Source organism: Xiphophorus hellerii, chromosome 15 (genome assembly GCF_003331165.1).
Source record: "Xiphophorus hellerii strain 12219 chromosome 15, Xiphophorus_hellerii-4.1, whole genome shotgun sequence".
NCBI classification, from domain to species: Eukaryota; Metazoa; Chordata; class Actinopteri; order Cyprinodontiformes; family Poeciliidae; genus Xiphophorus; species Xiphophorus hellerii.
Genome location: NC_045686.1, coordinates 1,474,470 through 1,497,056, shown reverse-complemented (window position 1 = coordinate 1,497,056; position 22,587 = coordinate 1,474,470). Strand labels below are relative to the sequence as shown.

Sequence of the window (22,587 nt, the reverse complement as noted above, 5' to 3'; positions counted from 1 at the left end):
AGCTATTTTAAACCTGAAGTATATAGTAAAAACTGAAAAAAGATCAAGATTTGTTAAATTTTTTATTTATTTTTTTATTCAGTTACTTTTTTTCTTGTGGTAAGAAACAAGCAGCCACTTACAGACTTAACAGGTTCATTTTCCAACACAACTCCACAAACACAACCACTGAATCACAGTGCCCTCAGCAGAAAAACACAAAATGTCCAACAATATGATCACAGTTGTAAACAATCCTAGAAAAAGCACCAGTTGTTTTTTTTTTAATGAACCTGTGTCTGTTCACGTGGTTCTCTCCATGCGTCGTTAACAGAGTGGCACAGGTGATTCCCATTGGCACATTTAATCTTTTCACAAAGTAAAAATAATAATTTTTTAACGGTATAGAGTACCCACACATGAGAATGTGACTATGCATAAATATATAACACTAGTAGGCAGGAATGAAACGTCATCCGGAGGGTTTTCTTCAGATATCAGCCTGTGCAGCTCAATCTTCCTGCTATAACACGGGATTGTATTATAATCTCTGTCTATATCACATCTGCAGCCTCATTTATAGTAAAATGCATAAACAACACTGCAAAAAAACAAAATCTTATCAAGTATTTCTGGTCTAGTTTAGTGAAAATATAGTAGTACACTTGAAATAAAACAAAACTAACTCACAAGTAACTTTTCAGCAAGAAATATGAGCTTCTTTTAAATCAATAATTCCTTATTACTAGTAAAATAATGGCAAATTATTTCACTTGTAACAAGAATCTTTAAAATTATATATGAAATAATCTTCCATTGGAGCAAGTATTTTTAATCAATATTAGGGAATTATTAACCTACTAAAAAGTTATTTTCAAGTTAGTTTTGCCTTACTTCAAGCGTACTAAGATGTTTGTGTTAGAAGATAAACAAAAAATACTTGGTAAGATTTTGAGTTTTTGCAGCAAAGGAGTTAAAAATAACCACATAATTCTGGAATAAATAAGCTGCCAGTGGTAGAAAAATGTAAACAAAAACAGACTAGTGAATGCTACTGTACATAAAGGAAATGAATTGCTGAATTGCTTTTGTTCTTTATTGGAGCATGAATTTAGAAATGAGGTTTATTTGTTTATTGTTTTCGCTCAGATGGCTCATGAGGAGGGACTGCATTCCCCCTCCATTCATTTCACTTACAATAAACTCCATTGTCATCATCTGGTTAACAGAGAAACCATTTAACCCACAAATGAACTTTAACTCATCGCTCTTTGTTTTCCCTTTAGACGCCCCATATACGGAGTCCTAAAAGGGACAAAACTAGGGCTGGACGATACCACTAAAAACTACAATTACCTTTTTTTTCACACCGGATCCGATTTAAATTGATTATGACTTAATTCTGGTAATCTTAATGTCTTGTTCTTGCATTCTTTTGACTTTATTCTCACATCACAACAACTACTGTATGTGGTTGCAATATCATGACTAATTTTAACCTCTCGTAAAACAAGATGGCGGCTTTGGCTGACATCACTCTGAACTATGGGAACCCAAGGAGTGGATTGGTGGAAAAAAATCCAGATATTCCAAACATTAAATCCTCAAAAACCAATTAATAAAACTGATTTATCGCCCAGCCCTAGACAAACGTTACCTTCCAGGCATTTTGTTGGTTCTGTTAGAGGCAGTGGAAGTGTAAATACAGACAGACGGAGTGTTAGAAGCAGCTGGATTTCATCACCACACAGAACTGTTGGTCCACTGGAAACCAAAAACACTCTCAGTGGGGTCGTCCGATCACAAACAGGATCCACGCACATTTATCACAAGAAACTATAACGCTATGGTGTCTACGGTGTACCGTGTGTTTGTCAGTGACGGGTTTGAATCCACTTATTTTTAAATAATTCTGGCAACACTTTTGTTTCGAACCGTTAAAAACTGTACTGGTTTTGATCTGCCGCTGGTTAAAACGTAACGAGGCTTAAAAGCACCGCAGATTTATGTTATTATTACAATAAGCTAGAATTTAAGTTCATAGCTAGCCCTCGTTTAATCCAGTTAACCACAAATTCACAGTTTAAACCACTAATTAATAAATACGTCAGATTTTTACTTGAATTTGTTTTCCTGTTACTTTTAAAGTTTTATTCTGTTGTTTTAAAATCAGTGCAGTTTTTCTGGTCGCTTGGAAATATAATAAAAACACAGAGGTGGAAACGGTTTGAACTCCAACGCTAACGATTACCAAATGCCACTGGAGCGGCCACCAGGGGGAGCCAGAATCCGAGCAGAGGACCTCTTCGGGATGTGGTCGTCAACTTGAGAACCTGAGAGGAAAAATTCATTTGAATAACACTTTTTTTTAGTTAGAACAAGGAATAGATTAATTTAAAAGTTTAAATTAAACCACCTGACAGACTAAAGGAGGACTCATGGAGGTCTCGGACACCCTGGTGGGCCCGAGCGACCGGCTTGTTAGGCGACTCGCCGTCGATCGGACCCAAACCGAGCTCCTTCTTCATCGTGTTCGCAACTTTGGCCACATCACCAGAATAAGGATCCCTTACTACTCCTTTATAGGCCTGGTTCTGAAACAAGGAGTTCAAAGGTCAACAATAATCCACACAACTAAGCCTGTTGCAATAAATCAATAAATCACATGATAAATTAAAACAAACTTATTAATTTCTATTTGCATGATTAATTGTTTTCCTCTTTTCTCTTTTTCTGCCAAAAACTGAATGATAAATGTCTTCAGTCTGCTGCTTTGGTCTCAACAGAGACTTCATATTTCATTTTATTTATTTATTTTGAATATTTAAAATGTCTTCCAGTTTCAGTGTTAAATGTCCATCAGAATTTAAAGTTTATTGATCTTTACGTATTAAGTGTTCTTGAATTATTTATGCCATTATAACCATTATATTAGTTGAAAATGGTTTCAAAGCAACAATATTATCAATTATTGGAATAACTTCTGGGACATTTTATCTTCCAGTAAAGTTTGTTATGGTAACAGACTTCATATGGCCTCTTGTTTCATATTTGTATTTGTATTATTTTTGTAGTTTTTATTTTGAATTTGTTAACCATAAACTACTAAATGTATGTTATAGTAGTAGCACCACTTCGACATATTTTTACTCACGTAAAAGTAAAAAGTAGACGTTCAAGAAATTACTCAAGTAAGAGTAAAAGTATTTGGTAAAAAGTAACTCAAGTACAGAGTAACTGATCAAATTATCAATCATTTAATATTTAAAAATTACATAATCAGATGGACCAAAGTACAGTTTTGGCATTTTAAGGACGAAAATGTCAATAATTCATATAAGTAACAAAAAATAACAAGAAATGTTTCCAAATCAGTTTCTTTGAATAAAAAAGAAACTGATTGAATAAAAAAGGAACAAAAGTTAAAGTATCATAACTTTAGCTTTTGTTAAACTTATGAAACTTTAACAAAAAGTGCAGGTGTGTGTTTGGTGAACATCTGGTTCAAACATGTTTGTTTTTCATTCAGCGGTTAGAAAATCCAGAAATTTTACTGAAGTAAAAGTGGCAATACTTTATAATAAAATTACTCAAGTAAAAGTAAAAAGTACAACATAGTAAAAATACTCCTAAAAGTTATTTTTTTCAAACAAATGTAATTGAGTAAAAGTAACTATCAACTTGGCACTGACTATAAATAACTTTTTAAACATTTAAGCTTTTAATCAAGTGAGGTTACAAAACAGTGCCATTTGAATATCAAGCACTTTCAAGGACTTTATACAAAAATGAAGCACTTTCCAGACCTTAAAAATTTGATCATTTTCAATAAATAAATAAAATGCAGCCTTCAGTGAGCAGAGCAGAGAGTCTGGGATGAAGGGAGGTTTCACAGATTTCAGCAGGATAAAAACAGAGTCAGCGAATAAAGAGAGCATCAGCTCCAAATCCCCGACAGCCTGTCAGATCAGCGGAGTCAGACTCAACATGGTGGCTGCGTTGGCTGCCAGCTGACTCAGCACATTCTCCCTGATTCACTTTAACAAGTTGAGCAGAAACGGGGGGAGGAAGTGAACGCACCTTTTCTCTCTGGACCATCTTCTTGTAGAGGTAGTCGGGGAAGGTGCGCTGCGGGTAGAACTTCCCGGAGCCTTCGGCGCACATGAACACGCCGTTCTCACACACCAGGCGTCCCCGGCTGATGGTGACCAGAGGAACGCCGTGGCAGCGCATCCCCTCATACAGGTTGAAGTCTCCGCCCTGTACCTGGGTGCTCAGGGAGATCGTCCTGTACGTAACGAAAGCAGAGTAGAAAACTTAAATCCTATCGATCTCCTGCTTCATTTGTCTCCCATCCTGAAACATTTAAACTAAACTCCTCCACTTGGGGCATCGTAATAATCTAGGGATGCACCAGTTCACTTCTTCACATCCAATACCAGTACAGATATCAGTTACAGTTTACCTGGTTGCATCGGGGTCCCAGACGACCACATCAGCGTCGGCTCCAGGGATGATCCGACCTTTGCGTGGATACAGGTTGTAGATTTTGGCTGCATTGGAGCTGGTCACAGCCACAAAACTATTCTCATCCATTTTTCCTGTCACCTGCAGACACGATGTGACATTTTAATACTGTGAAAAAAGAAAATATAGATTTGTCCGTTTGCTTAAAGGGGACCTATTGAGCAAAATTCACTTTCTGTATGTTTTTGTACTTCCATTTGGTTAAATTGATATTTTTTGGAAAATGAGTTGTTTCAAAAACCTTCCGAATGTAACGTTACATTTTCCGGGAACTGCATCGTTACCTAGCAACCCAAGCAGAGCTCCAGAACATTTGGTCAACTGGCTTTACTGCTGTGCAATGGCTACTGGAAAAGACAAGTGTTTTCATGCTGACTTACCATCATTCATGTTGGTTGTGCAGGAGGCTCTACTTCTGCTTTTCAAAGATGTACGGTTCTATAATTGCACTTTTGTTTGCAGCTATTTTTATGTGAGAGGATCAACCTTGAGCTTGGATGACATCACCAGCAGCAACTTATTTGAATTTAAAGTGACAGAGGCCCTAAAACAGCTCATTCGGAAAGGATTACACTACAATATCATGTTCTAAGAATGATTTTGTGAACATGTGTTGTGTGAACATGTCTCCTGTTCAAGGAGGTATAATAGGTCGCCTTTAAAGAACAGATTTTGCTGACTAACAGTGTTTAAACAGTCACTTTTATTACTGCGTGCTTGTGTGCGTACCACTCCTCTTTCCCAAATGACACTCATCCGGTCCTGGACCCCCGCCACTCCATGAGGGATCTTGGTGAAGTCTTCTTTGCCCAAAGCTCTCTGCTTGGTGCTGAACGGACGGTGCTCTGAAGCAACGACGCTCAGAGTGTCACTGAAAGCAGAACAAGCTCCATCATTCCAGTAACTCTGCTAACGAACTTATTAAAAACATTTTCTGATGTCTACGACTCGTACTTTCCCAGCAGGCCCATGAGGTAGCTCGGTGTGTTTGGGTCCAGGCGCAGAGGAGGGACAATGACATGAGCAGCAGCATGGGTCCAGTCCTGGTGGTAGTACTGGTTCCCATTCAGCACAGTGTGAGCTACAGTGGTCTCAGCATGGACCACCTTACCTGGAAACAGAAACATAACTAGTCTACTGTTTTCTGTGATAATAATCACCTTTTGAGGATTATTATCAACGGGTTTAAACACAAATTCAAAGCTGTGTTACTCACATTGTACAGGGAAGAAGGAAATGAACACAAATATGAGTTTTTCCTTCGTTTCTTTTGTTACTATTACACCTTTTGGTAGCTTATTATTATTATTTTATTGTTATTATTATCATGAGGTTTTATTCTCTTTCTGTTTATTGTTATTTAACCCAGATTGTCAGGATCTGTGTTTTTCTGTGTTTATTTAGAGTTTTCTGTGTCCTTGAGTCTCTTCGTTGTCCTGTCCTCCCCTTGATTGTTCCCAGGTGTGTCTCGTTTCTGTGATTACCCTTCCGTGTATTTAACTCCACCTGTGTTCCTTGTTCCTCGTCGGGTCCTTGTCGTTGTCAATGTGTGAGCTGCCTGTTGCTGGACTTATTTATCATTAAAATCATCATAATTCATCATACCTGGGTCCGCTGCGTCTGCCTCACCACCCCTCACCGCACCGTTCCATGACAGAAGGACCCGACCATACCAATCGGTGAGGCTGCTATTATGGACCCAGCTGGAGTGAGGTTACCTCCTAAAGGGCAGAGCGGCCCGAGGCGGAGATCCGGCAGGGAGGACAGGGCGCTGGCTGAAGCTCTCGCCGAGCTGCAGCGGGAGCTTTTCCGGGGGACAAGACTGGTGTTGGCGCCCCCCGGATTCGGCCCCCGTTGATTCCTCCGTCCGGGTAGTCAGCGACCTGAGCCGCCGGTGGACCCGGCCCCTGGTCGCCCCATGGAAACACCACCTCCGCTGCCTGCCCGGAGACAGCGACGTGAGCCGCCGGTGGACCCGGCCCCTCGTCGCTTTCCGGAGCTACCACCTCCGCTGCCGGTCCAGAGGCTTCGCTCCGGCTCACCTCCGCTGCCGGCCCCGAGGCTTCGCTCCGGCTCTCCTCCGCAGCCGGCCCCGAGGCTTCGCCCTGGACTTCCTCCCCAGACTGAGACCCTCAGTGTTCCTCCCCAGACCGAGACTCTCAGCGTTCAGACCGAGACCCTCAGCGTTCAGACCGAGACCCTCAGCGTTCAGACCGAGACCCTCAGCGTTCAGACCGAGACTCTCTGCGTTCCTTCCGAGACCCCGACCCTCTGCGTTCCTTCCGAGACCCCGACCCTCTGCGTTCCTTCCGAGACCCCGACTCTCTGCGTTCCTTCCGAGACCCCGACTCTCTGCGTTCCTTCCGAGACCCCGACCCTCTGCGTTCCTCCCGAGACCCCCTGCGTTCCTCCCGAGACCCCCTGCGTTCCGACCGAGACCCCCTGCGTTCCGACCGAGACCCCGACTCTCTGTGCTCCACTAGAGACCCTGCCTCTGGGGGCTCGTCGCCGCCGTCTGTGGGCGGCCCCCGGGACTCCTCATCGCCACCTCCAGCGCCGCGGACGGCCGCCGGACAGCCGCCGGACCGCCTCCGTGGTTCCCGCCTCCGTGGTTCCCGCCTCCGGGGTTCCCGCCTCCGGGGTTCCCGCCTCCAGTGCCGCGGACGGCCGCCGGACCGCCTCCGTGGTTCCCGCCTCCAGCGCCGCGGATGGCCGCCGGACTGCCTCCGTGGTTCCCGCCGCCGCGGACGACCACCAGACCACCTCCGTGGTTCCCGCCTCCTTTGCCTCCGCCCACCCTGTGGGTAGTTTTTTGTTGTTTTTGGACTCTTGGCCCTTCCTGTGCCTCCGCCCACTCCGTTGGGTCGTTTTGTGTTATTGTTTCTGGACTCTGGCCCCCCGTCCAGTGCCCCTCCGCCCACCCTTGTTGTGTTTTTTTTTTTGGTTGTTTTTTTTTTGGGACGTCTGGTAGCCGCCCTTGAGGGGGGGGTACTATCAGGATCTGTGTTTTTCTGTGTTTATTTAGAGTTTTCTGTGTCCTTGAGTCTCTTCGTTGTCCTGTCCTCCCCTTGATTGTTCCCAGGTGTGTCTCGTTTCTGTGATTACCCTTCCGTGTATTTAACTCCACCTGTGTTCCTTGTTCCTCGTCGGGTCCTTGTCGTTGTCAATGTCTTGCCGTCGTTGTCAATGTGTGTGCTGCCTGTTGCTGGACTTATTTATCATTAAAATCATCATAATTCATCATACCTGGGTCCGCTGCGTCTGCCTCACCACCCCTCACCGCACCGTTCCATAACACAGATTAAGAAGGATTTATAGGTGTACATTAGTAATTATTCTCATGCTATATGTTCAGTTGTTATTTACAATCGTCATAATTACAGATATTATCATCTGTAGATTTTGTTGTTTCGTTATGAGCTAGTTTGTAACCATTTTGCCAACAAATAAATATAATTTATAATTTAATTGGCTCTTTAGCCCAGTATATTGAACATGAATACTGTAACATGGTTTTAATGTTACAATATTAAAACATTAAAAGGGTTAGGGTTAATTTTTTTCAAACAGAAAAGTGGTGGTAAGCTAATTTTTTTGTCCTTGGTTATTTCTGTCTTACTGATTACTTTTTTTCTCTTGTTTTTAAAAACCAATCAAATCAATTTTAACCAGACAAATACTGACCCTGCATCTTAGCAGCAGCAATCATGTCTCCAGCGAGCATACTGGACACATTCACCAGGTAGATGGGACAGCGCGCCTACAATCACAAAATCATTCAGCTATTTACACAAATGAACTAAAACAACATTTATGGAAAATATTCCAATGTACATTTTAAGTATTGACTCTGCAAAACAAACACAGACAGGATGGATGCGGTATTTATATACTGGGAAAACGGCCTAAACATTTTATTTCTATGTACTTTTTCAGATCAAATCAAACTCCAGACTGAAGCTTTGATAAAACCAAAGAAATCAAGAACTTTACCCTGTTGGCGATTGTGATGGCCCTGTGAGTGGCTTCAGACTCCAGCTGCAGTCAACAACACACAGAGAAAGTCACACAATTTCAAACATTTACTATCCAGTCTTCAAAAATTCTGTAAATTATTTCTTAGGGCTGAATCGATTATTGAAATAATTGTCAACTGATTTAGAAATCAACTAATCGTTAACTTACAAAAAAAGACTTAAACAGACTTTAAAAAGCCACATTGAGAGCAGTAGTTAAGCAAAAACTATAAAAATTGATACATTTTGCATTTATGATGACATAAAAAAATCTTTGTAAATATGTTGTATCCAAAACTCAAGTGGCAGATTTAGATTCACCCAGTTAAAGTTTTGTGGGGGAAAAAATCTACTAATTACCTTTTGGTCTCCAATTATTAATCAGTTAATCAAAAAATAGTCAACAGATTAGCCTTTCACTAATCAATACAGTGAATGTAAACGAGACTGTCGCATTTTGATATTAGAAGTATTTTTTAAAGCTGCAGATGAATCTCTTGCTACAAATGATCAGGCGTATGCTAAAGGAACGTCATGTTGTTACATTTTTGGCAATAAAATGTTTATTTTCTTACTTAATATAGGAACTGAAGTGTTCATTTGCATTTTTAATGTATATATACAGTATATAGTATTATATTAAAAAAAAGCTTCAATATAAAATCTGCATAATGTGCCAACATTTCTTTTATCTGATTAATCGATTAATCGTCAAAACAATTGATAAAGTAATCAACAGTTGCACCCCTATTATTTAGTGGTGAACATTGGATCTTTATATATCATCTGTATCTCTAACTCACATACTGTAGCTACAGCATTGTCCACACTCAGAGTCAATTATATTAGTCAGAAAAAGTTACAAGTAAATGCACCAAATTGGATCAAAATCTCTGAAAAATTACCTCCTCTGGTCGACTTATCTCTATTCCTTCTGGTCCAGAGATTCCCAGATCCAGAGCCTCTTTGGCGCCCTGGCAACACATAAACCATGAAGTTTATTTTGATCTCTTTTAAAAGTTAACAAGATGATTTTCCACATTGAAAACCATCAGACATTGTCGTGTAGGTAGAAACGAGGACGCACCTCTGCCACGAGCTCTCCGTTTTCAGCGTGCACACGTGCAATGGCTCCGATGTCCTTGCATGTCTGCAGCGTCTGATACAGCTCTGAGTCCCGCAGCATCATCAGGTCTTTATAGGCCATGAACATCTGGAAGGAATTCACACCATGCTCCCTCACCAGGCTCTCCATCTCATTGCGTACCTGTGTGAAGAAGGAGTCACACATTGTGTAACTGTTTTTGTTAGAGGTTTAACACGAGGTCTGTGCACCTTTCCCTCACTATAGTTCAAGCATTTTTAAGCATTTGCAAGGTAAGTTTTCAAACTTTTCCAGGCGATAAAAACAATATAAATGAACTAAAGAAGACAGTTTAAATTAAAAATTTTAACATTCATTAATGTTTTGTGATAGCATTCTACATTCTACAGAAGGAACAAAATAAAATATAGCAAAATTTTAAGTTTTACACACGTTGTACACCTGACTGGTCCGAGAACAAAACACTAATTTAACAAAAAAATACCCGAATTTCAATGAGATCGTTTAATTGCTTAAGGCAATCTTTATTTCTGTTACAGAGATTAATAAGTGATTGAGTCGCTAGGAGGAATAATAAATATTCATCACATTAAACTACCTTCCTGCTCAAATTAAATGCATAAACACAGAAAGTCACAGAAAAAAATCTAAAAATTGCTCTTGTGAAGTTTTCTGGCATTTAGCAAATAGATATAATTTTGGTAATTCCAACTTACCTGAAACAAGAAAAGTTTAGTCTGATTTTACTTCAGGCAGAAAAAAAATGTCTATTATCATCTATTTATGAAATAAAGTACAGATATTTTCAAACCAGATGTATGAAAACATCTGGTTTCAACTGTAAATAACATTTTCAAAACATAAATTTTTGATCAAACATTAGATTGCATTTTATTACAAAACTGTGCAGTTTGAATATCAAGCATTTACCAAGGATTTCAAGCACCAGTGCAGAGCACGAGTTTATACTATTACACTCTTGCCATGGGAACTTGCTATAAGTGAAATAATCTGTCAATGAATAAGACATTTTCAGAAATTTCTCACCAAAATTATTTGGTGAGATTTTGTGTTTTTGCATTGCAAGATGTAATAAAGTGTGACACATGCACATCGCCAGCAGATGATCCAGTGCAGACGCTGAAGCCAAAGGCTGAATGAGGCAGGTTAACTCATACAATCTGACTAATGTGCCCACTGAGCATGTGTATTAACCCAGTTTCTGTTTGGTTTAATCTAGGTCAAAACGCAACTCGCTCATAAATAAAAAAAAGAAGGGTTCGCTGCTTACTCTGCGTAGAAGATAATAAAATGTGTTTCTACTGTTTTTATGCTGTTCCTCGTCTTGTTGGGCTTACCTTTGGTCCCCACCAGGTGACCCCAACATGCAGAGCGTAGTCGCAGCAGGCCTTGGCGTCTGCCAGACTGCGGCAGCTCTCATAAGCGTCCAGCAGAGAGCAGTGCTGCTCAGGCAGGACCAGAGCCATCACCATGGTGGTACCACCCATCAGAGCCGCCTAGGTGGGGGAGACAGGGACAGCGGGTTGGTTAGGAGGACGAAAGGATGGGTGGAAAAAACAGGGGTTTAAAATGAGAACAATGAGTCCACTGTAAAACAGAGACTCTGTTTGTCTTGAGACAATAAACTTTCCTTATGAGCTGATGTCTCATCATCAAACGGGCTTTTATTTAGTGACTGCACACAACGTGGAGAACAGAAAACAAGCTAGATGGAAAATGGAAGCAAGTCAGTGGAGATTGACTTAAACCTAAAGCAAAAAAAACTAGTTTTAATTCATTTTTAAATCTTATCCTTTATTAGGGCTGAAAAGATTAATCGGATTAATCATGATTAATCGATTTGTTAATCGATTAATCGTTAACTGAAGTATACAGAATCAAGAAAAGGCCATTTGCTTAAAGAACAACATAATCACAGCAGTAATCGAGCCAAAACTGTACAAAAATAAATACATACATATTACATTTAAGATGAAATAAAAAAACAACAACTTTGAATATATGTTCGACCTAAAACTCAAGAGGCAGTTTTAGCTTCACCTGGTTCAAATTATATGAAAAAAAAATCTCCTATTAATTGCCTTTACTATTAAATTATTAATCAGTTCATCAAAACTGTTAGCTGAGGATGCATCTTTCTCTACAAATCATAAAATGTTGTTGCATTTTTGGCAATAAAATGTTTATTTTCTTATTTAAAAAATGAATTGATTTGTTTATTTGTATTTTTAATTTTGTATAAAAACATGTAAATGAAAAATCTGAAGATGGTTCCAATTGATTTATTTATCTATTGATTAATAAATCAATTATAAACTAACATAATCTAAAAAGATTAGGATAAAAAAGAGAAAATGTGTCAAGAGATTAAACTAAAAGATATGAAAAGAAAGAAGTGAAAGACACAGAAACAAAAATGTGGATGTGAATTCAGCATAACCATGACAACAGATACTGTTCAACCATGCCTGTCGCGTGTCCCCACCCTTTTCCTCCTCTTCATCATTTCTCCACTGAATACATTCAATATCCTCCCAGAAAGTCTGGTAGGATATTACAGAGCAAGAAGATCCAACAAACAGATATATTTTTTTATAAGATATTACAAACAGATAGTGTTTAAACCATATTATTTGTAATATTCTCTGATGCTTCCTCCATCTATTGCTCGGTCTTCAGTTCAATAACTATTGAATTATATAAAAGAAAATGTTGCCACAAATGAAAACAAACAAAAATCACTATCCTTCAAGTAACCTGAATAAAATAAAATCAGATTATATTCAAATATTCATGTCAGCACTGAATACCTGAGGCAGACTCAGATGGGGGCGGAGCCAAAGTGTTTGGAGTAACCGAACCGCTAACCAATGAGCTACCCCGATTTATGATCACCATAGAAACCAGTCAGAATGATCTGCAGCGTCAGCGGCAAAGAAGTCACCGTATGTGTGTGTGTGTAGTGTCATTCATCACTGTTAGATAATGCTGATGTGTGTGTGTGGGCGTGTGTGAGCGTGTGTGTGGGTGTGTGTGCGTGTGTGTTGACATATCCATGAGGGTGTGAAAGATCAGGGATTGTGGGATTTGGGCTGCAGGGCGTAAATTTAAATTTACTGCCACTCTTTGTAAAAGCTCAGACAAAAACAGAAATAAGGATTAAAAAAAGATTAAGAAAATCAAAGAGAAATATTTATTTTTATCTTCAGGATCTGAAGTGAGCAAGGGAAAGTGTTGGATTGCAGTATTACAGCCTGAAAGGTTTCCACAGTATATTTCAAACCTGTTATCAAAGAAATATCCAAATTTAGAGCGCTATAAATGGCAAATCTGCTGCAAAGAGAAGCAACACCAGCATCAGTAAGAAGACTGATTATCTGTAATATGCTTCTGTGTAACAACCTTTTAAATCAACATCCTTGTTCTACATTAATCACGTTGTATCCATACATAGGCATCTAGTCTGTAGATAATCAGGAATCTTATCACATATTTTATGTAGAATTTCATACAGGTTTTAAAAGGGAACATAAAATTTCATTTGCAGCGATTCAAAGAAGCACTAATATCCCCCTTTTGTAAAATGTATTTATTTATTTTTAATCCTATTTTTTTATGCTTCACAATCTTCTTCTCTTAAACACTATTATCAAACTGTCTTCCCACTTGCAGGGGGTGAAGAACAAGACCGGCGGGGGTGACGGGGAGGAGGAAGGAAGAAGGGTCAAACTGTTACAGAGCAATGGGGGGGAGGGTAGAGGATGCAGAGAGAAATAGTTTTGGGTTTATACAGATTGTGGTTGCTATGGTAACAGGTTCAGCATAAAAAAAGAAGAAAAAAAAAGAAAACAATGCCACCGTGGTCATGTGTGCACGTTCTCCCAAACAGGCCGACTTCACCACAGTGGAAGCGGGAGGGGGGGGGGTTGGTTGCCATGGCAGCGGTGGCAGTGGGTAGGGTTGCCAGGGGAAACGCTGGCACAAGAACAAGTCACTTTTTCTCAAGATCCACTCAACACCATTCAGTTAGCGTTGAACTGAGATTCAGTGAAGTAAGAGTATGAATTGTACTTAAGTTTGACTGAGACAGAAAAAGAAATGCATTTTTTTAACCTTTTTTCTCCAACACATTCTGCTCCATTTCTGATTCATGGATAATAATGTTGCATAAAAAAATAATAGGATATAAATGTATGTATCTGAAAATGTGGTTCTTCAGGTCTTGAGAAACAAAATGTGCAAAAAGTCAACTTTAATTATAAAATAAAAAAGACAAAGGAATACATGGAGAACAAAACAACCTCCAACATGTGTTTACCCCCACAGGCAACAATTACACTGAATTAAATTATTTTCTCTCCTTTGAGAGAGAGAATCAGCATCAATAAAAAATGAAGTACGAAACCAGTAGAAATAATATTTATCATAATAGTTCAGTTTTAGTTGTAAGGTTTTAGAGTGTAGGGTGAAACCTATTTATCCAGTAACATATTTATTCTGTTTTTGCTTTTGTTGTTGCATAAAATCATGAACTAAGTGATTATTAATGACATGTTTTGAAAATATGAATTAAAATTCACTAGCTGAACCCTGGCCAAATTACTGTGGACCTACAATGATCAGTCTGACAACATAAAGTAGACTAAAAGGTCTCAAACACCAACATATAATGCTCCAATGTAAAATAAATTCAATGGTAAGGTAAAGTACGGTAATTTTATTTATGTAGAACATTTTCAGCAAAGTGCTTTACATTAATTACAAGGAAATACAAACAAAACAACAAAAAGACAGAAAGGTAAAAGTTTAAAACCACATATTGGTTCCCTATGTTTAATAAGAATAAGTAGTCCATAATTTATGAACTAGTAGAGGTTTCTCTGGAATCTTGTTCTGATAAAACTAGATATTGGTTCTCCATGTTTGGTCGGATTAACTAGGAGGGGTTTCCAGTTCTTCTGGGTAAAAGTATAAAACTACATATTGGTTCCCTATGTTTAATATAATGCTCCAATGAGTAATCAATGTCATTGATTACTCCAAACCTGTTGCAATGACTCACCCAAAAGGTTACAAAATAAAGCATTGCAGGTCTACTATAACAAAGAGACTAAACAAAATGGGCATTTATGGAAATCTTCAACACGTCTGGAGCTGAATGTGTTTTCACTGTAATGAGACAAGACACACACGGTACCTTGGTTCCACTGTAGAAGTCGTCTTGAATGCTGGCGTTCATAAACGTCTGCTGTAGGTGAACGCAGGTGTCGATTCCACCTGGCAGCACCAGCTTTCCAGAAGCATCGATCACCTTAGCTCCACCTGGGATCATCAGCTCCTTCCCAACCTGCCACACAACACAAACACAGCCTGAACATCACTGAGGTACATCACTGAACACAACATTCATTGTTCTGTTGTTTGGACTTCGATCTTGTAATGCAAATATTTTATAGTTGATTAGTGCTGAAATGATTAATCGAATTAATCAACAATTAATCAGATTATTTAAATAATTGACAACTAATTTAGGATACGATTAATTGTTAACTGAACCAATTGTTGAAAGAACAGCATACTCAGAGCAGCAACTAAGCCAAATGTACAAAAGAAATACATATGTACTGTACATCTTGCATTTAAGATTAAAAAAAAAAATTGTCTGTAAATATGTTCAACTTAAAACTCCTCAGGTGGTATAGTTTTAGCTTTTTCTGGTTCAAATTCTGTAAAAGGTTTTGAAATGTGGATGTTAGAAGTATTTTTTAGTTGCAGATGCATCCTTCGCTACAAATGATCAATAGTCCACTAAAAAATCCTAAGTTGTTGCATTTTAGACAATAAGATGTTTATTTTCTTCTTCAATTGTTTGTTTTTTCATCTTTTTACATATTTGTAATATTGTCCAAAAAAGGCACAAGTAAAAAAATCTGCAGAATATGTCAATTTCTTTTACCCAATTAACCGATTAATTGTCAGAACAATTGATTCGTCGATTAAGCCCTATAGTTAATGAATAGTTCTCTGTGTAAAACGTATAACTTATTCTAAACAGCAGATGGAGTAAGTTATCTAATTTGATTTGAAAGCAAATAACTGCACTAATGTGAACTAATAACTGGATATTCCTTAGATATTAAATTATTTAACATTAGTTCAATTCATATTTGAGATTCAAGAAATAAAAAGATAGAGTTAAAAAAAAAAGGTGCAAATTCTGTGAGATTAAATCTCAGCTTTCTAGGTTGCTGAGTCAAGCCCATCTTTTCTAAATAAAGTGATAAATATCTCCATGGCAACAACTTTAGAGCTAATTTTAGTCTTCACTATCATGGCCCTGTATTTCACTGAGTGGTAAAAACCTTTTACAACAGAGTATTGTGAGCAGCTGGGACGGCACTACCTAGTGAATGAGTGGGTTGAGGTTGGATTTTGCAACAGAAAGGGGAAAAAGTGACGTTTTAAAGTGTAACTGCTATGAAATAAGTTGAGATTATGTGCTTATTTTTTGTATGTAAAGGTTGTTAAAGGGGGTTACCTGCTGTACGATGCCGTTCTCGATATAAACATCTGCTTCCTGTGTGAAGTCATCATTCACCACCTTTCCTCCCTTGATGAGGATGCGCATGGACCCCATGTTAGCAGCCATGATCCTACAGGACAGAAAACACTGAAATTCAATATATAAACATATTCAACTGAGCAAAAATTCATACCTTCCTCAATGCATTGTGACTGCTGTCTGTCAAACATTTTCCTGATGATTTCTAAACTAACTTAGTCAGATTTCATGACCGCATAAAGGTTCTTTCAAGCACAATTTGTGAACTTTAATACTTAATTCTGTTTCTACACAATATAAAACAGTAATTTCAATGCTTTAATTGGTGAAATCTATTGCAGACTGAAGGACTAGCTTGCAGGAACCCACAAAAGCAATGAAAAAGGCCCTTTTAGATTGTGTGTCGGTGTAGTTTTGGCTTCTCAGCAACTCTGAAATGACAGTTTTACCGGTTAAAATATCCATTTGTATTGTGACCAATCTAAAACAGATGATAAAATACAAGAAGAAGAACTATCTTCTCCAAAGTCAAGCACATGATCACCATTCAACATGTGGAGACAAAAACATGCTAATTAATTTATGCTAACATACTAATTAGCGTTGATTTTCTGCTTTATGAGACCCATTCAGATTATTAGCCCAACAGCTATTACTGATAGATCTAATAACTTAATTATAATAAACATATTCATGTGGTTTGCCTATCTCATTGTCTGGTGTTTTAAATAATCCATGTTTTAAGATAAACCTCCAGTTTCCTCCAGTAACCTGATGGGATCAACAAGCTAAAGAGGTTCCTCAACAAGCATCTCTCTGTGTGCATTCTGCATGGATGGCTGCATGCAATGTGTTTGATAGCTGCACACAATAGCCTCTCAGTTATACAAAATCAACACAAAGGTGGAGAACAGAAAGAGAGTGGAGGAAAGGGGTGCACAAGGGGAAGAAGGAGAACACAATCATGACAAAAGTTTATAAAGAATTTATATTATAGTCTATGGATGGAAAAGTCTCAAAAATATCCCCAATTTTGCTTCCTAGTAGTCGATATCCATTTATTCCAGGTAATTTAGACCTGTAGTTTAATCAGGTCAGACTCCAATATTGCCTTAAATAGATTGGAGAGTGGTGACCGGAGAAATAAATCAATTTACTGATTACAAAAGAAAGTAGATGATTGCACAAAGATGCTGCTGCCTGGGGCGGTTGGGGTAAACATGACGCTGGAGGGGCGTGCAGCATGGAAAGCAGAGCCATGAGGGCCGGACAGCCTGAATAAGAGCCTGGTTTCCCTGGAGGAGTGAGCTGAAGAGCATTCAGAAGGAAACCAGGCCACACACAAACACATAAATGTTCAAATGACTCCAAACGATGCAGCAGTCATAATGGCTTACTTCGAGTCAAGGTTTTATAAAAATCTGTTTCAATGCAACAGACACTATTAAGAAATCTGAAAGTTTTTGGAAATGATGCAGGATTTTTTTCTGATGTTTAACCAGGTTTTAAAATATTGGCACATTCTACAAATGTTTAATTTAATCACTTAAACCTTTTTATACCATATATTTAGACAGACATAAACAATTCAATTCCTCTTTAAAATAAGAAAACAAGTATTTTAATGCCTAAAACACAATAACAGCGTTCCTGAATTTGAACCAGGTGAAGCTAAAACTATGCCACTTTTACTGACTTAAATACAAATTGTGTATTGTTTGCACAGTTTTGGCTTAATTACAGTTCTCAGTGTGTTATTCTTTAAGCAAATTGCCTTTTTTAAGCTTATATACTCCAAGTAACAATTAACTGATAGGCCTGTCATGATAACAAATTTTGCCGAATGATATATTGTTCCAGAAGTTATTGCGATAAACGATATTATTGCTGTTTTGAGACCATTTTCATGTAATATAATGATAAAGGCATAATAATGCAAGAACACATTCTCAAAGGTGTACTTTAAATTTCAGTGAACATTTAACACTGGAACCAGAAGACATTTCAAATATCCAAAATAAATAAACAAAACAACAGAAATAACAAATAAAATGAATTATGAAGTCTCTAAGGAAAACTGAGACCAACAAACCAGAATGAAGACTTTACTAACGTAATACCAACGGAACAAGCAAATCTATTCAATATATGTTCGGCTATATGTTGTTTTCTCTTTTGTTAAAACTGCAAAAAAGACACAAAGTAAGTGACTTTGAGAGAAAAGGGAACAGTGGAGTTGAAAGAAACTAATCCAGACAGAAAGAAAGTGATTTTGGTTTCATATTCTGACTTTCATGACCTAAAGGTTGAAGCTGTTGTCACCATTTCTGTCCTGGGAATCAGAACTGCTGTCACTGGGTACTGCAGGCTCTGTGTGTCCATAAAGACTTTAAGGCTGGAGGAAATTAAAGTTAGCTTATATAGCTGACACTCTGAACAGTAACACCCTTCAAGTTCACAAACATATGCAGTCCGAGAGCAGTTTAAGGGAGGGGAGATTAAAATCCTGTTGCCAAATGAAGGATTTTACTAGCTTTCTAAGGCGAAGTTGAGAAAACATTCCTCAGTTTTATTTTTGGATACTGCTCTGTTCAAATGTTTTTATGAAAATCTAAAAAAATCCAAATATTTTGTAACAAAAACACAGAGTGGTGTCTAAACTATGTATCACAATCATGAACTATAAAGCAATGAGTAAAGTGTTACTGTTCCTGCTCTTGTTAAAACCTTTTCTGTCAGTATTTAGTTGAGTTTCTACTTTGGAAAAACTTTCTGTCATGAATCATTGGTTATTTTGTTGCCTACGTAAAATAGTTGATTTTCATATTTGACATAAAACAAATACTTTGTGTGCTTAAATCTTTCATTAATTCTAATTATGCACAATAAACAATAAATAATCACATGATAATTTCCATTTGAACAACAATTCCCAATCTAAGTCGCCATCTTGAGAAATGCTGCAAACATTTGGTAGCCAGGATGAAGTCTGCGCTACCTGTCCCTTTTGCCTGTTTTCCTTGTCAAAGTTGAATGGCTGTTATTTTTTTTAAATGCAATTTTGGTTACAGAGACTTAATCATCAATTTTAATAGTTGTTTCATTTGTTTTGTTTTGTATATTTAAAATGTATTCTGGTTCTAGTGTAAAATATTTTTTAGAGATTAAAGTTAGTTTGATCTTTTAGTGGATATACTCTCCATTATTATTAGTATTATTATTATATATTAGTTGAAAATATTCTCGTTTATCTCAATAATTACTGGGACAATTTATCATTCTGCAAAATGTTTTATTGTGACAGGCCTAATTCTAATTATTACATATTTGGGAACTGAAAAACAAACTAACTTAGTAAAAAGACCTACCTTGGATGTTGAATCACAGTCCCAAATTCTTGGAAAAGTCTCTTTGATTTAAACATTTAAAACTGAATTATATAAATGTATATAACCGTTAGTGTTTAGCTGGAAGAAGCGGTTCACAGAACTTATTGCTTTGTAAGGGTCAGATGACAAAAACCTGAGTGGGGCGTTTGTAATCTCTAGAAGACTCACAGTGTATCCAACAACGATAGGTGAAAAGTGCACACGCCTTAGATTTAATCAGTGACTGTGTGTTTGCTTTCTGCTGCATCATGGCTGTCATAACAGGCAGGAACGCAAACAGAGAGCCACACACAGTCACAAGCCAGGCAGTATTTCTCACGCATGCTGCGACCGGCTGCTTCAGCACTTACATGCATGCATGGACTAACGCCTCACACACACATCGATACACACACTGAGTTCAGTGGGATGCAATCGTCTCATAAGCAGCCAAACTGCTCTGCTTTCTGCAAGAGGCTTTTTAACGAGGTGCAGAATTAATAATGGATGAGGAGCAAAGTCACCATATCGCATAATCACAAAGTCACACACAGATTTAAATAAAATAGCATCTACAAGGCATTAAACATCCACTTTTACAGTTCTGTGTTCATTTAAAACAATTTAAATAAAACCAAAAAGATATTAGAACTGAAACAATTAATCACAATTAACTGTGATTAATTGATTAGTGCAATAATCGTCAAATAAATTAGTATAATCGTTAACTGGATACAGACTCCAAAAAAGGCCATTTACTGCAACACAGTCAAGGCAGCAATTAAGTAAATAAAAATATATTAGAACTGAAACGATTAATCACGATTAATCGTGATTAACTCTGATTAAATGTGATTAATCGATTAGTGCAATAATCGTCAAATAAATTAGTCAGCAATTAATCGTTAACTGGAATGTACAGACTCCAAAAAAGGCCATTTAATGAAAAAACCAACACAGTCATGGCAGCAATTGAGCAAAAAATTTCCAAAAATTTACACATTTTCCATTTAAGATATATATAAAAAAATCTTGTTTTGTACCTACAACTCCTCAAGTAACTTAGTTTTAGCTTCTGGGTCAAGTACTGTAAAAAAAGAAATCTATTAAGCAACTTTTTAATACAATTATTAATCAGTTAATCCAAAAATAGTCAACAGATCAGAAATATATTGGATTGATGTTAAGATAAGCAGAAAGAGCTTTTCATATGTTAATGTTAGGAATATTTATTTTAGCTCCAAATGCATCCTTTGCTGTTATTGGATTTTAGGCAATAACCTGTTTATTTTCTTATTTTAAAAAGAATTAAATTGTTTATTTTTCATCATTTAATAAATTTCTAATATTTGATTAAAAAAAGCTGAAGTGGTTAAATCAGCAGAATATGCAATTTTTAAAAATCAGATTAATTAATCATAAGAATAATCGATTACTAAAATAATCGTTAGTTGCAGCTCTACAAGATATGATTGATAAAAGCCTTGGCTTGAATTTGACACGTATATCTGCTGACATCTTTAGATGTGTGTTTCTGAGGCTACATGTGTGGCATCTTTGGGTGTGTGTCTGAGTGTCGCTGCACGCTGCAGGTGAGAAGAAACGAGTAGACAGCTGCTGACTCCAGCTTGATCTGGATAGTAATTGCCATGGGGTCGGACGGTGTGCAGTACACACAGTGTGACAGTCAGTGTAAAAGTGTGCGAGTCCCTGAATCTGTGCGAGTGTGTGTGAACTGTGCAGCTTCTTCAATGCCTGAGCAAACGTGCATCTGGTGTTAAAAATATACATCAAAATGGGAAACAGTGCTTACATTTACAATAACAGTACCTAGACAGATTTTCATCATAGTAGATGAAATATTCTCTGTTTATGGGACTAAAAGCTGATCTGTGAAAGCCTGTATGCTTTGGGAATGGTACTGATTACAGATGGTCAACATGGATTCCACATTAGGATACTCACATTTTACTGCAGATCTATAAACACCAAGACGGATCTGCAAAGTAAACTTGCAGGACATCTTAGTAATTGTTTTCTCTTCCCTATGACTGAGGACAAATAGATGAAATACTTTAAAATCATCCAGTCATTGCATCGGAACACCAAACGTTCACCAAATGTCAATAATTTTTCTTCACATTTTTTAATATTTGTAAAGTGTGTGTTTAACATCACTGTTCAATAGCATCCTTGCTAATGTATTCATCTTATTTTCCTGCACCAGTAAAGATGCCCAAAACCAAGCAATGCAAAATATCTCAGCACCATAAACTACAAATTCATCCTTCCCAACAAAGCATAAAGGAATTCATATTAACTTATTCTACTACATTAAAATGACCACACATAAAAAATCTAGGTTGGCTTGTGTGAACCATCATCTTTACCATGACTCAATGGATTTAGATGAAAAGAGAACAACCAACAAACAAGACAATAGACTTACATAACGTATACACGCCTTTAATGTAGTGACACACGACAAAAGGACAATCAAAACTCACCCATGTTCCTTCACAAACGGCACAAGATGTCATTTCACCACAAAGCAAACCCTCCATTTTTAAACGGGTTTTAATACCTTTCGATCATTTCCTCTCCCATATTGGCTCACTTTAATTATTTTTATTCAAATTAATCCAAAATAAGCAACAGGAATCGATGGCATAAACATATAATAACAAGACAGAGCGAAAAATTAGCGGATTTCGAGAAGAACCCTGTCGTTATTAACGCTTAAAAGGCGTTTGATACACAATTTATCAACGTGAAAGAGGGCTAAAATACATACAATTAACCCATTTTGATCAGCTGGTGTTTACATCCAAAACATACACCGTTACATCTTCGTTGTTTTTTCTCATTACTGTTTTCCTACCGTTTCTATTCGTGGATTCCAACACCGTCCTCCTCCAGCGGAGCTTCTGTCTGTCGGTCCGAGCACCAGCCGAGTGCGCGAGGACAGCTGCCACAGCGCGAGCCGCAGATGCTTCTCCGCTGACGGTC

The 22,587-nt window shown here is 37.7% G+C and overlaps 1 protein-coding gene across 2 annotated transcripts; it reads right to left on the bottom strand.

Moving 5' to 3' along the window:
• Positions 1 to 43: 43 nt before the first annotated feature.
• On the bottom strand, positions 44 to 22,587 carry LOC116734308 (dihydropyrimidinase-related protein 5-like). 2 transcript variants are annotated; one of them, XM_032585625.1, is made up of 14 exons: positions 22,460 to 22,587; positions 16,187 to 16,301; positions 14,846 to 14,995; positions 10,986 to 11,144; positions 9,610 to 9,789; positions 9,428 to 9,496; positions 8,500 to 8,544; positions 8,191 to 8,266; positions 5,461 to 5,617; positions 5,236 to 5,377; positions 4,445 to 4,587; positions 4,060 to 4,267; positions 2,396 to 2,573; positions 44 to 2,312 (listed from the first exon to the last, which is right to left on the bottom strand). In XM_032585625.1, exons 2-14 carry the CDS (start codon positions 16,295 to 16,297, stop codon positions 2,227 to 2,229), a joined length of 1,704 nt encoding a protein of 567 aa, XP_032441516.1. In that variant the 5' UTR covers positions 16,298 to 16,301; positions 22,460 to 22,587; the 3' UTR covers positions 44 to 2,226. The 2 variants fall into 2 exon arrangements, with proteins under 2 accessions (XP_032441516.1, XP_032441515.1); XM_032585624.1 differs by lacking the exon at positions 22,460 to 22,587 and adding an exon at positions 21,544 to 22,401.

Coding starts and splice junctions, on each gene's coding strand:
- LOC116734308 (XM_032585624.1), bottom strand. Junction 11,145..14,845: donor ACTTCTACAGTGGAACCAAG/GTACCGTGTGTG, acceptor TCCCCCACCTAG/GCGGCTCTGATGGGTGGTAC. Junction 9,497..9,609: donor ACGGAGAGCTCGTGGCAGAG/GTGCGTCCTCGT, acceptor ATGTGTTGCCAG/GGCGCCAAAGAGGCTCTGGA.